Here is a 14,458-nt window from a genome sequence, read left to right on the forward strand (position 1 = left end):
TCCCAAGGATATACTGTCATCCTCTTTCTGTCTCACACCATGCAGAGTCGTATGCACACATACACGTTTTTGTGTGTACCATATCTTCACCTTTATATCCAGTCTGGGCGGTAATATCATGCATTAGCCTTGGACTGCAAATGCTTGCAGGATCAGAGTCAAAACTTCATTTGACCTGAAAACTGGAGGTAAAGTGCTGTTTTCTTTCTTCTCTTCCACACAAACACACATACAGACATAGGACGGGCCACATCCACTGAGGTGTTTTGATCCCCCGTGGAGGGGAGATTGGTTATGTGTTCAACCTTTGTAGAAATCATTGGCAGGTTTGAGAAAGAAGAAGGGACCTTTTGCCGCCTTGTGGCCTGTGAAGGCCTGAAAGAAGCTCAGTAAGCCCTGCCTGTGCTCCGTCTTGCACCCAGCGTTTGATGTCGATTGAAGAAGAAAGACCAACTGCAATCTGTACAGCAGCCTTTTATTTTGCCAGCAAGAAAAGCTGCAGCAGTCTTCTCACACTCAGGCATATTGATTTCACCACTTCCTACGAAAATGGTATGCAGTAAGTAAGTCAATATTACTTTGCATTTCCTTACCACCTTTTGTTTATTTGCTTTTGTGAGCCTCAAAACTAAGGGTGAAGTAAAGAAAATTGGGAGTAGATTTCACCACTGTGAGGCTACGCTGAAGATGGGCTAATGCGTTAGATCATGAAGAAGAAAAAATCTTTTATTTATTTATCTATTTCAGCCCAAAAAAACATGGCATCTAAATAGAATTTAGCCTGCTGTGCTGATGCAGTGCAGGTGGTAATGGGCTTTAACATTCATAGCCTGACTTGTTTTATCTACTGCGTTTTGTTTGCACACTTTGCTGTTCAGCACACAATCACTCTAAATGTAATGAAGTCTCAGCGGTATCCGGAGTCTCTTCACACAAAGTAGAAGGAGCGTTGGGGTTTCTTGTTTTGTATTTGTTTTATTGTATGCTTTTGTGTTGCATTGAAGCACTGTAGTTCTTACTGTGCTCATTGTTGTTCTGCTGGTGTGGCATTTTCAGACAAATTCCCAAGGTAACAACTGACCATTGGCTAAATCCGTCCGCCAAACAGCAGTCGCCCCATCATAGCTCGGCAGGCCTGTCAACCTTTGGATTTCTCTGCATGTTGAAATGATGTCTGTTGGGCTGTGCTACGAGCATTTCTGCTACTTCAAAAGAATTTGAAAGCTTTGTCACTGTCAATTAGATATGGACACTTGAGTATAGATTATTTTGTAACAATATGTAAAGTACATTGTTGTAGTGCAATCACCAGCTGAGTCCAAATGTTTGAGAATGGGAGGACTATTTGCAGTTGGCACAGCAGCGTTAGCTTAATTAACTAGCTAGCTCCAGCGATTGTTGTCATTTAAGGCGGCAAAATCGGCAGTCACTGGATCAAAATTAGGAGCGTCTGAAATCAAGGACACATTGTTTCAGAGACTTTTATGTGTTAAATCATTGCAAACATTATTGTGCTGTGCGAGAATGGACGCTTGACAGACTTAACAACAGTAACTAAGGCGGCACGGCTTAGCAAACGGCCAATTACAACCTAAAAACAATTACTTCAGTGTCATGACTGAAATGTTTTACTACTGTTTCAGAGTTGTAAGGTCTGTCCAGTTTGATGGTATGCTATATTGAGGTTGGCTTGATCAGACAGGTAGAGACACAACTGGGTCAGTCAGCTACGATGGACATACAGCATATTGCATAACCACAGCTGTCTATGAGCTTTCCTCATGTCACTGTCGGCCGTACCTGACGGACACGGCAGAACCAGCAGATCCTCTTCTTCTTGTTGATAAACTGCACTTTACAAGCTAGCAGCATCAAAATTCAGCATGGACATGCAGCCTGTCAGATACACTATGTATTTGTGTGTCAGTGTGTGTGCATGTGAGTGTGTGTGTGTGTGTGTGGCTAGCAGGCAGAAAGCCAGCATGACCCAACTTCAGCTTTTCAGCTTTAGTGCAGTGCTGCAGACAGCTGTGCCACAAACACGCTGCTGTGGATCACCGCGAGGGCCTTTTATTTAGGTCATATTCTGTGCTTCAGCGGCCAACAGAAGGGATCTCTGTCAACTGCAATGAATACCTTTAGTGGGACACAGCCCACTTTTTAAGAGCCCTGCAAGAAGCGGACAATGCGCGTGTCAGTGTTGTACGTAGTGTATGCTTTGTAAGGAGTTCACTCTTGTAAGTATATTGCAGATGGGGGTGGGGATTGACCGCTGTATTTTTTCATTTTCCCTCTAACAATTGAAGAGTAATATACTGGCTTAATTCTCTCCCAGAGTGATTTGATCCCCTGGTTTAGTACAGACAAGGAAATTGCATGAATAATTTCCCCAATTTTTCAATTAATCCAGCATCCAGTTTACAGGCACGTCAAAGAAAATAATAAATGGGACTCCCTCTCTATTCAAGCACATAAATACATCCAGCATGTGCCCTACACAGTGTCCTCTAGTTATGTAAAGAACTGACATGATATTTCATTCTGCTGCTCCGTCTCCCTCATTTTTTTCTTATCTTTTCTCCCTTCATTTAATCTCCCCCCTCTTCTTCCATCTTTTTTTCTTTTCTTTCTTTTTTTTTCTTTTTTTATATTTACCACTGTGGCCTTTGGAAGTGCATTATAAATCGCAGTAATGAATTCCCTAGCGCAGGCTCGGCCACACTGCTGTCACTGTGCCTACACCAGGATGCGTGGGCTCTTATTATTGTCTTGTTAGCTTCACCTCCAGTCCATCGGAAACCGTGTGCGTACGGCGGCTGGCCAGCCACAGCCCCAGATGGGCGAGGAAGGCAGTTTAAGGGCGCTGATGGATGCCATTGTTTTCATGTCACCATGTAAGGGAAAGGTCGTTTATTGCCAGTTGCCTCGACTGGCCCAGATGCTGTCAGCTGGGTTTTACTGGCCAATTAGTTTGCCCTTAGAGGAGAACTGGAGGTATGGAGGGAAAGTCTAGGCTCAGGCTGTGATCATTTGTTGTCTTTGCGAGATGGGGATGTGCATGCATGCAGCACTGATAAAATAAATGCGCTTTTTGACTATTACTAGATCTGTTATATCCACTGTTCTGTGAAAGCACTCGGCTGAATTTATCATTGGGCAGTTTTAGTGAAATCATCTGAGGGATTAAGGCTCTGCAGAGGATGCCTGTGTCTCTGCATTCCCACCACCAATTGCTCATTATTTTCTTGTTCAGTTACACTGATGCTTCATTTCTAACAGTACCCTCGAAAAATATTAGCACACACTAGAGCTGGAAATGCATTTGAACTCTTCTTGATACTGCCTCTTCCTTTGTTTCTCTCTGTTTCCTCAATCCCCTGTCACTTTTTTTTCACTGAAATCTACCCAAGCGAACAGAGACGTGGAGGAGGAAGCTTGAGGACAGATCTGGATGTCAAGGATCACATGCCAAGTGGCTGCTATATTTAGAGATTGCTCCTTTTGAAGTTTTGAAGGACAAAAATAAAAGGTTGAAAGAGAAGAATAGGCCCAAGTCCCGTCAACGTCAGCAAGTTTTCTCATCTGTGAAGCAGTGCCAGAAAGCATCTTCTTCAAATTAAAGCAGATGAAGACATTGCGCTGTTCTTTGGGTGTATGCAAATATGAGATATTTATAATTCTCCTCTCTGTCTCTCTCTTTTTGTTTGTTTGTCTGCTCTTCCTCATGGCTGTGTGTTTCTCTGTAGCACTAGTTTTGGGGCCTGTGCAGACTTCCCGCGGCAGCAGTTGGATGTGCACGTTGACCCGGCCACGATGACAATGAAAGGCCTGTCCAGCAGCCGTAGTCACCCCCACGCGGTGACCTGCGACCCCTCTTACGACTCCATGACCCTTGGCCACGCGGATCGTCGGTCCTACTTCCTCAACCCCGGGGAATCTCATCCTGCTGACCACTCCTGCTACACCCAACGCAACTCCTTCCAGTCTGAGTGCAATGCCTATCCTGACCTGGCCAGCTGCACCTTCCCTCGCAGACATTACAGCTCCCACCATGAGCTGAAGGAGGAGTGTGGCGCTGTGGTGCCTTATACAGGGCCAACAGGGAGCAGTAAGGGAAGCGGAGGAGGTGGAGCAAACAACAACCGCATCCCATCTAACCTGCTAGAGCAGTTTGAGCGCCAGGCACCGGTGCGGCGTGAAGGCTACCATACGCTGCAGTACAAGCGCACCGCGGTAGAGCACCAACGCAGCGACAGCCCCGGTCGGATCCGCCACCTCGTTCACTCTGTCCAGAAGCTTTTCACCAAGTCCCACTCCTTGGAGGGGCCCTCGGGGTCTGGTGGAGGAGGGAGCGGGAGGATGAATGGCAGCAAATCCAGTCCCGATGACCCGCCCTCATCCTCCGGCACCCTGAAGCACAGTAAACGCAGTAAGAGCAAAGACCGCTCAAAGTCGGAGCCTAAGATGCGCACTGCCATCTCCGGCTACTGGAGCTCAGACGACACGCTTGACCGGGAGGTGTGCCTCTACCACCATCACCACGGGGGCAGCAGTGGAGGCCTGCCCTCCGGGGTCATGACTATGGGGCGCCACCCAGACAAATCTCAGTCGCAGTACTTCATGGAGTCCTACAACACCATCAGCGCCCACTCTCTCAAGACGTCACGCAGCAACAACGATGTGAAATGCTCGACGTGCTCTGGGGGCAGCAGTGGAGGGCTGCCGTTGGTGGGCACGCTGGACGGCCAGATGCAGCTGAAGAAGAGCTCGTGGTCTTCAACGCTGACGGTGAGCAGAGCACGAGAGGTCTACCAGAAGGCCTCAGTCAACCTAGATAAGGCTCTAGTGAAAGCCGAGCAGGGACGCACCTGCCACTTCCTACAGGTAGGACTATTACAACAGCCCCACCTCCCACATGTCATGCTTCATGCATCACCCGCCGCCAGCTGCTCCTTCATGTTTCTGTTTTTCTGCATGTATCTGTGTGTGTGTGTGTGTGTGTGTGTGTGTGTCAGTGTGTCAGTGTCAGCAAAGCACTGGCCCAGACCCCATCCTGTCATTAGCTGTGTCTCCAATGATCATTGGCCTCATGTTGACTTAATCCCTCATATCATCATAAAGCATTTTGCAAAATCATCGCATCATCTGCTCTTCTGTGTTTGTTTGTGCTGACATGTACTGAACTAGTTGTACACGAGCAGGTGGATGTTTATGCCATTACATTCATATTTAAATGTATGGAATGGCATCAATGCTTTTATATTTACACTTGAGGAATAATGCAGTAAGCTCATTCTATTTTCATTGTCTGACAGGTCAGGTTCAAGCAGACCAGAAATACCTATCTAATCTGTTTTCAGAGCATAAATGGCAAATTGTCTGGTCATGGTCATGGCAGTTGTGGTGTGCATGCACGAGTGTGTGTATATCTTACTCACAGAGTGATAGTGTGGTGATAATATGAGATCACAGAGAGACAGAGTTGAGTAGAGGAAGACAGGAAAGAAAAAATGCTCCAGTCCCCAAGCCCAGTCATCAGACACACTAACACAAGCGCACAGGGACACACACAGACACACATGCATGATGACACATCAGCCCACCTGATACTGCTTCTCTTTTTCTTTTTTGGAAAAGATAAAAGTGTTTCAGATTGCATATATTTCCTCTCATCGGGGTGAGCTGCAAATAAAAGCCTGAGGGGAGAAATGGAGAGACAGGGCAGAGAGAATAGAAGGAAGGGTGTGCATGTGCTTTTGTGTGCTTGTGTGTGTGTGTGTGTGTGTGTGTGTGTGTGTACTGTAGGAAAAGGACTAAATGAAAGCAAAGAAAGGCGAAAGAGGAGGGTGTGAGTGGAGAAAGTAAAAGTCAGAAAGCAAGAGTGAGGGAGCATATAAAAGACAGAGAGAAAGTTCTGTGTGGTCGTGCATTTTAACAGCCTGGAAAACGGAGTGAGCAGATCAAGGAAGGATGTTGTCGCCGCAGTACGGCAACATTTCTCCCAGCCTAAAAGAGCCATCGCTTTTTTCTAGAAAGAGAGACAGAAGGGAGGGAAAAAATAGGCTTTCAAGGAGAGCAGCCTGACAAGTTTGTCTGCAGACATTTCCTGAATCCTTAAAACAAAGACTTGATATGATATGTGCTTCGCCTATTAGGATTGGATCCTATAATGCGTTCACACACATGTAATCACAGACACACATTTAGTCTAATGCTTAACTCTTTCACAGGTTAGAACATCTTAAATATGCTATATGCTACTGCGTGGGTAATAGATTTTAAAAGCATGACTTCATTTGTTCTATGGCTGTTTCTCGGTAACAGTAATTCAGTTCTTGTGACGTCATCACACACCCAGTCTTTCCCAAGATGTTAACATAGTCTGTGGTTGCCCCTGACATCAAGGTCAGCTTGGTTTCCTAGCTACACCCCGGTCTGTTGAATGATTCTCTTGCACTTTTTCCTCGCTCTGTATCTCATTTCTTTCACTTCAGAGCCGGTGCCCTAACAGCCACTCACATTGGGACTGCAGTGGTTCTGCTGAACAAAACCCCCTTTGTTTTCCCCCCTCTCTCCATGTCTGCTGTCTTTGACTCTCTCTCTCTCTCTCTCTCTCTCTCTCTTTTAGATTAGGGCTGGGAGATAGCCTTGCCTCCTTTTATTTTTTACCTTCATTAGTTTGTGTGAAAAGTCACGGGAGCAGACAGAGGCCGGGCTACTGCAACATTTTGTCAAAACATTTAATTCCCTGCGTTTGATATGCCGCATGCATCACAGGACAGACAAAAGAAGGCCTCCGGCAATCACAAGCTTATGGTATGATCAAGGGAGCTCCTGCATTGATATTGTTACTATCACTTCTTTAAAGGCATTAAGTGCACTGTGTGGTACAGGTATTTATATCAGGCCAGGGTAGGAAATATTAAACTGTCTATTTTTCATGTGTGAGTGCCTCTCTCTGAGCTCTGAACTCTGGAGGGCGACCTGTGTTAGCACCCTCTTCACCTTATCTCCCTTCATGTCTACAGGTGCCTCAGGATGACTGGAGCAGTTTCTCTCCACTGGGGAAGGACGATGAGATCCCGTGCCGGCGGATGCGCAGCGGCAGCTACATCAAGGCCATGGCAGAAGAGGACAGCGGCGACTCGGACTGCAGCCCCAAACCCTCGCCCAAGGTCCAGGCACGGCGGGCGAGCTACCTGAAGGCCACACAGCCGTCCCTCACAGAGATGACCACGCTGAAGTGAGTGTGTGCCCTGGCTGAAAGTTTCAGTATCAGTTATTTACTTACATTTTTTTTTTTTTTTTTTTTTTTTTGATTAATCAATTAATAAGAAATGCACATCACAATTCCCCTTCAGACAACTCAAACATAGAACCTTCCACTTGAGAAGCTTGAGCTGAATGTTTGGCATTTGTGCCTGAAAAATGACTTGATTTATTTTCTGTCATCCATCAAATCAATTAACTGACAGCAGCGTTTCAGTATTTATGTGTTCATGTATGGCGCAGCCGTATGCCCGCCTGTACAGTATATTATTTTTCAGCGCGTATATGGCGCATGCTTCTGAAAATAATGTTCAAGTGTGCTGAAAGCCTGTGGTCAAACTGAGCAGTTTGAGTGAAACAGATGGGAGAGATGAAGGGAGTGGAAGAAAAAGGAAAAACTCGACAAACAGAGGCAGATGAAGGCAGTCAGCGTTATTCATGTGTCTTCCCAGCAGCAGTCCGGCTTATGTTTGAGTCCCTGACTCTCAGTGGCCACAGCTTAATTACCTGTTCAGTGTTTACAACTCAGACACACACTTCTGTCTTCAGAGTTGGCGTCTGTATCTCTACAATCACACAAACCCATTGAACAGACTGAGCCTTAATTGAAAATACATGATGCCTGTTCATGTGCTGAAGTCTGTTCAAAAATAAATGTCATATTCTCCAGAATGCATTATGGGTAGGGAACATCATCAAATATTTTCTCCTTCTCAAAGCAACTCTGTGTTACAGATTTGCGGTTAAAAGCTGAGCTTTATTATTTCAAGATTTTCATGAAGTTGTTTCTTGTTGCATAAGTCATTCACGGCTCAGCAGCATACTGCTTCACAGCATGAGCTCATAAAGTTTTCAGCAGTACCAGAGTCCATCAAGAAGATCTGACTTAAAAAAAAAAAAAAAGAAACATCAAGCTGACAACATTGTCCACAATGAAGTCCACACAAGTTAATTTAAGTAACACAAGACGTTAAGTGGTGCCATTTTCTGAATCTTTCTGATGGAATACACAGAATAACAGACGCTGAGGAGGAAGAATATGATTGTAAATTTTGGTTTCACACAACTTGATTCTTATTTTTGCAGTTTTGGTCGTAATTCCAATTAGAAATAATTCTAACAACATTGTATGTAAAGAAAAAAAAAATGAAGAGCTCCAATTAATGAAGCAAGAATCACAAGCAGGTGTATAGGTTTAAACAAACACACACACACACACACACACACACACATGCACACACACACACACACACATGCACATGGCTTTGTCGTGCTTATTTGGAAGAGAGAACAGCGACGAAAAATAAAATTATCCAAACTTTCTTGAAAACATTATTAATTACAATTTTAGGTGTGCCCTAAAAATAAAGTAGTTTATATCATCCAGCTACTGATAGCAGCTATCAGCTTGTTTACAGCCTCATTGTCTACCTGCTCGTCTTTCTTGCTCCACTGACTTTATTGTAATGATGTTGCGCGGCAGTGTTATTAGAACTGATAGAAATGACGGTTAAGACCATGAAAACACACAAAGTCAGAATTTGCTTTAATTTATTTAATTCATAATGACACATGTCCTTCCACCATTTTCATTACTGGACACGACAACTCAGGACCTAACTGTCTGAATGTAATGTTAACTCAGTGAGAATATTTTCCACCATTCAGCCACGAAACAGTTGGTCACACAAGTGTTATGTTGCAGTATGTGGCTGTGACTGATTAGCTGTATAATAAACAGAGATGAGAGGAACACCAGTGGTTGCTCAGTCATTGTTGCTGGTTACACACACACACACACACACACACACACACACACACACACACACACACACACACACACACACACACAACCTTACGTAAGTGCAAGTGGTGCAGCTTAGGGCCCACTAAAGACTTGAATTTGGCCCTGGGAACGCCACGATCGTCTGATGGAACCCAGTGGAACAAACCAAACTGCAGTGCTGCACATTGAAGATAGAGGAAGAGGCGGGAGGAGCTGACATCTTGTTTTCACACTGTGCTGTTGGGAGCTGGCACAAGTCTGTGTTACACTCTGCAATGATTAAATAATCAGCTTTGTTGTTCCATATGTTTCAGAGCTCATTCCCTGACCTTTGTGTCCTTGACTAGTGAAGAATTTCCTGTGAGAATTTGTGGGATTTGTTTACTCTCACCTGAAGCTGACCTTCATCCTTATTAAAACACACAACACACAGATAAAGCATGTATTAAGCAGTGGGGATTATTCCTTGCAGGCAAACAAGCTCAGAAGAAAATGACATTCTTTCTTGCTTGCCTCACTCACCAACAGCGAATTGCATCAAATTCATTTATTCCTGCCCTAGATTTTATCGTTTATTTTTGTACCTCTCACCGAGAACAGACGTCCTGAATAATAGGTTGCCGTAATCACATCTCTGTCTTTCTGTCCTTCCATCCCTTCAACCACTGTCATCGCTCTAAGGACTTTCATTTGGAGAGTGACTAAGATGACAAGATGGTGACAGGAGGCAGAAACAGGAGAAGGTAAAAGAGGATAGGGCAGTCGAACAGAGAAAACTTCTCAAGTGGGGAGGCAGGGGGAGCCGGCTGACAGGAAACAAGGTGAAGCAAACAGGAGGACAAAGTGAGATGATGGAGAAGAAAAAAAACCCCTAGGTTTACAATAAGTAATGCAGTAGCAATCAGCGGACTGCTTTAGTGAGCCTTTATTCCTGACTGGCAGAGGAGCATGTGTTCATTAATGTCACTTGTTCCATAGAGGGTCACCCAGGGACAGGCTGACCTCCCCCACCTTAGGTGGTCCTGATTACAGGCTGGGTCTGCCATTCAAGTGGCTACAATAGACATCATTGGACCTGCTTATAATCAGCCCCGCAGGGAAATCAAGAGGAGATGTGGATAGAGATAATGGTGTAGGTAGATTCTTCAGTCACAGACTCCAGGTGGCTGATATGGATGATTCATACAACTCTCTGAGGCTTGGAGATATACCGTACATTATGATTATTTTTTCTTGGCTTGAAAGATGTACCTTTTGATCTTCATCATCAATTGACTATGGTTCCCCAGAAAAAACATTTGAGATGTATTGCGTGGGGAAAATAGAAAAATGATAAAACATGCAACAAAGTAAAGAGTTCAAAAATTAGTTGTAATACTGTATCAATATAAGAGAACAAAATGTCAGTTTTTATTATGTATTTTATCAATAGATTACTAATTGATGTGTTCTGTTATACTTTTAAATTGCTTCCCATCCAGCAATTACTTTGATTGTCAATTACTTTCTCAATCAGTCAGTTGTTTGGTCTAACTGAAAAGAGGGATAACTATGTGGCTGGACCCCAGAGAGAGAGAGCGAGAGAGAGAGAGAGAGAGATTGAGAGAGAGACAGCATCAGTAATTTCAGCAAAAGCACAAAAATTACATTTGTTTACATTTAAGCAACAAAGTCCTTTGGCGGCTGAAAGAATTAAGACTGTTGTCCATCAGGAACAAAGGAGGAAGTAATGTTTTGTTCTAGAGCCACAATGTCCAGAACATGAGACTTTAACACAGGAGAGTTGTAGTCAGCATTGGTTTGTGTGAACAATACCCTAAATATTTCCCTAACCATAACCAAGTGGTTATTATTGTAAACGTGACCATAACCAGTAATGTGGTTAGGATCATGGTTAACCAAACCTTAACCATTGCAATGTGAAGTCCGAGAACAGTTTTATTTTGAAATGCCGCTGTCACTCTGTCGATAGTGGTGTCAGATCAGAAACTGCTTATATGCGTCATCAGAATTATCTCCCTCATTCCCATCACAACGGGCTCATCTGTCCTTTTCCCTGTTCCTCTTCACTTTCCTCTCCTCTCCCATTCATCCATCCAAGAATGAGTAATCTAGCTTGCTCGGCTGTGGTACCCACGCTCTATTTTTAGGAGGAAATACATAATTAAAGCTGACCTGACCTGGAGACCAGAGAGTAAGAGTTGTGGGTGTGTACAGTACATGTCTGTCTGTCTGTCTGTCTGTGTGTGTGTGTGTGTGTGTGTGTGTGTGTGTGTGTAAAATGTGTTTTCATATACGCATATTAAACGACAGACGGGAGTGTGAACTACTGGGGGTATTGGCCCTTAACTTCTCACTGCTGATTTGAGAAGAGACTTTCTAATCTGTGCTGTATTCATTCCTCTCCCTGTAAGTTGGTTTAGTAGGCCACGATGTTCATCATGGAGAGAGCAAGTCCGCTTTTTAGGTTTTATCCCCCCTGATTAATGAATTGTTTAGCTCGCGCCCAACTGCTGCGTAACCTAAACACACACACTACACAAACACACACGCGCACATAAGGCGTGAAGCATGCTGAGCAATCGGATTGGAGGCAGGTGAGAGCTAATGAGACACCTATTCATCTTCCTGGGAGACGGGGTGCGTTTGTACGCATGTGTTCGTGTGTGTGGTGTGTGTGTGTGTGTGTGTGTGTATTTTTGTGTCGATCTATAGCTTTTTTTTTTTTTCATGTGAAAGAAATTCTGTGAATGTTTTAGAAAGTGCTTACAAGGTGCTTCAAGGACAGACTACCTAAGCCACTGCGAGTGTTTCTCAATAGTACTGCGCTTGTTGATTAGATAAGCGTGTCTCCTGAAGCAATTGTGGATTGATCCATATCTTTGGGTTCATACACACTGCCAAGTACTTCGCAAATACCTTCTCTTGCTCTATTTTCATCACCTTATCTCTCCCTTTCTTTCCCTTGCTCCTGTTCTGCCTCTTTCTTTTTTTTTTCTCTCTCTCTTTTTTGTCCCTCTTTTTATCTCTCTCTCCTTCTCTTGCGGCAGGATTTCTACAGAGCACTCACCCAAGCTGCAGATCCGGAGTCACAGCTATCTGCGGGCGGTGAGTGAGGTTTCCATCAATAGGAGTCTGGACAGCTTGGACCCAGCAGGGCTCCTGGCCTCACCTAAATTCCGCTCGCGAAACGAGAGCTACATGAGAGCCATGAGCACTATCAGCCAGGTTAGTGGCACCCAGGGGCCCGCGCCTCTCTGCCTTTTGCCCTTACACCCCCCTGTACCTCCACTGCTATGTCCAATGAGGTCGTGCAGGGGGGAGGAAATCCCATCCGTAGCCACCCTGAGGCCTGAATTAACAATCAGGTCACCATCCGGCAAAGAATGAACAGTACGAAAACCCCCAATCTCCCAATTAGTGTATACGTCTGTGTGCTGTTTTCTGGAGCTCATATGATTACAGGCATATTCAGATTTGCTAATTAAACAGGAGGGCATGCAGAACCCCCCCACCCCCAATATCCCCTCCTTCACCCTGATATGCTCCTTCTGCTTGTGCATACTTTGTGATGCAAAGTGACAAGCTAAAAATGTTCTCCTCAATTTCGCATCTGCTACGTAAGAGATGAAAAACAAGAATTAACACGCAGCCATATGAATTTTATGAATAATTGAAACAGGGATTGGCTCTAAATGATGATGGGCATTTGCCTTGATTTGATGGTTATTGAACATATTGAAGAATTGGCCAGGAAACACTCACCCAGTGGAGGTCTGTTATTGTCATGGTTGCCACCAAATAAGATGTTAGTCATTTTGGATTTTTGGGCACAGCGTCGTATTCTACATTATTTGGAGTGACAGGGGAGCTTAGCTTACCTTTTTTGCCTGGTGTAACGGAGATATGTGCTCCCCTCCAAAGCCCAGGGGCAACACTTTGTCTCGCCAGCTGAATGATGAACCCTGGAGATATCCCTTGAAGTCCTGGCATGGAGCAAGCCCAGAGGAGAATGACACACTGGACCTGGCATCTACAAAAATGCCACTGAATAAAAAGGTGCTGCTAGGGTCTCTATCTCACTCCCTCACTCAGATTTGACACGTCTGTGCGTAGAGGGTGAGCTGATGCACACACAAAAAAAAAAAAGGCTCGACATCAGTGGATTGAATTGAGGTCCACAAACCTTTCTGACTCCAAGCTCTACAGTAACACACTCACACTTGTCTGACCTCACACTATCTTCACTCACAAACACCCAGACCCAACAGCTGCAGTCCCTGGCTACATCCCATTCCTATGTTTTGCTCCCTGTGCAGACATTTCACAAACTCCTCTTTAATTGGACGAACTGAACATATGCAACTTCAAGGAATGGAATGGAGCTTCAAGTTTTCTGCCCTAACAAACCCCCAGTCTGTAACACACACCCATCTCACAAGTGTGTAGCAAGTTTTTTCTTCTTTTTTTTTTTTCTGCTTTAAACCCTGTTTTGAAACCCAAGCTGCACCAGCTGCTGATGTTGGCGTAGTTAGATTTCCTCGAGTCTCATCTCAAATCCCAGTAGTCCCAGCTTTGACACCTCCTAATTCTCACCTTTTATAACAACACTTGTAGTATTTCACTCTGTTCTATGGCCCTTTGAAGTTTTATCCTACAGTGATTCCTCCCCCTCTGCACTCCTTGGACATTCTTTTATTCTTCCCAAATATATTTCCTTTTTTTTTTTTTTTTTTCAAATATATGCAAACTCCTCTATACGGCTTAAAGCTTCACGAGACAGTGTGGAGGTAACAGTCTGACCAATCTGAACATGCTCAGAAAATATGTTTAAACTGAACTCAGTGTGCTGATGTTTAAACAGCTGATCCAGTCTGTGATGCTTTTACTGCAAATTCATATTTCAAATGCCTTTTCTTATTGGAGAGTAAGAGGTTCCTCACGCTCTCGTTTAAAAGACCATTCACAATTTTTTTTTCCCCTCTGTGGGCAGAGTAGTGTTCATATCACACATCAGAATATATTTCTGGCAGATATATTGAATCTACCTGATTCAAATTATGGAAATACTGCAATACTGTCTTCTATTGCAGTACCCAATTTGTGATTGAAGTGTGTTTGTACAGAAAACTCCTGCGAGTGAAGCTTTAATCAGTGGAATAGCTCTGTAGCAGTCAGCTGCACTAAGAGATGCTTCCCTGGCTTCTCTAATATATTGCCAATTCTCCTTGTCTTGCACTGTGCTGGTGTGCACCTGTGCATTCTTATTTTTCATTTTTTATTTTTCCCCATGCATGGGTGTGTATGCTGTGTGTGTGAGTGTGTGTTTTTGTGTTTTTCTTTTTCATCCGGGTGTTTGCGTGCACATACTGTATGTCTGCGTGTGCCCCCCCCCCACCCCAC

At 44.3% G+C, this 14,458-nt stretch overlaps 1 protein-coding gene across 2 annotated transcripts in view; it reads left to right on the forward strand.

Moving 5' to 3' along the window:
- The window catches only part of dlgap1b (discs, large (Drosophila) homolog-associated protein 1b), an 86,276-nt gene that overhangs the window by 41,185 nt on the left and 30,633 nt on the right, over window positions 1–14,458 (forward strand). For both annotated transcript variants that reach the window (XM_023420094.2, XM_023420096.2), the window contains exons 3-5: window positions 3,747–4,884; window positions 7,029–7,243; window positions 12,106–12,283. In XM_023420094.2, coding sequence (XP_023275862.1) covers window positions 3,814–4,884; window positions 7,029–7,243; window positions 12,106–12,283 — 1,464 coding nt within the window. In that variant the 5' untranslated portion in view covers window positions 3,747–3,813. The remainder of the gene's footprint in view (window positions 1–3,746; window positions 4,885–7,028; window positions 7,244–12,105; window positions 12,284–14,458) is intronic.

The sequence above is a fragment of the Seriola lalandi genome, unplaced genomic scaffold, assembly GCF_002814215.2.
Source record: "Seriola lalandi dorsalis isolate HSWRI2012SDOR001 ecotype SW California unplaced genomic scaffold, Sedor1 jcf7180002054616, whole genome shotgun sequence".
NCBI lineage: Eukaryota > Metazoa > Chordata > Actinopteri > Carangiformes > Carangidae > Seriola > Seriola lalandi.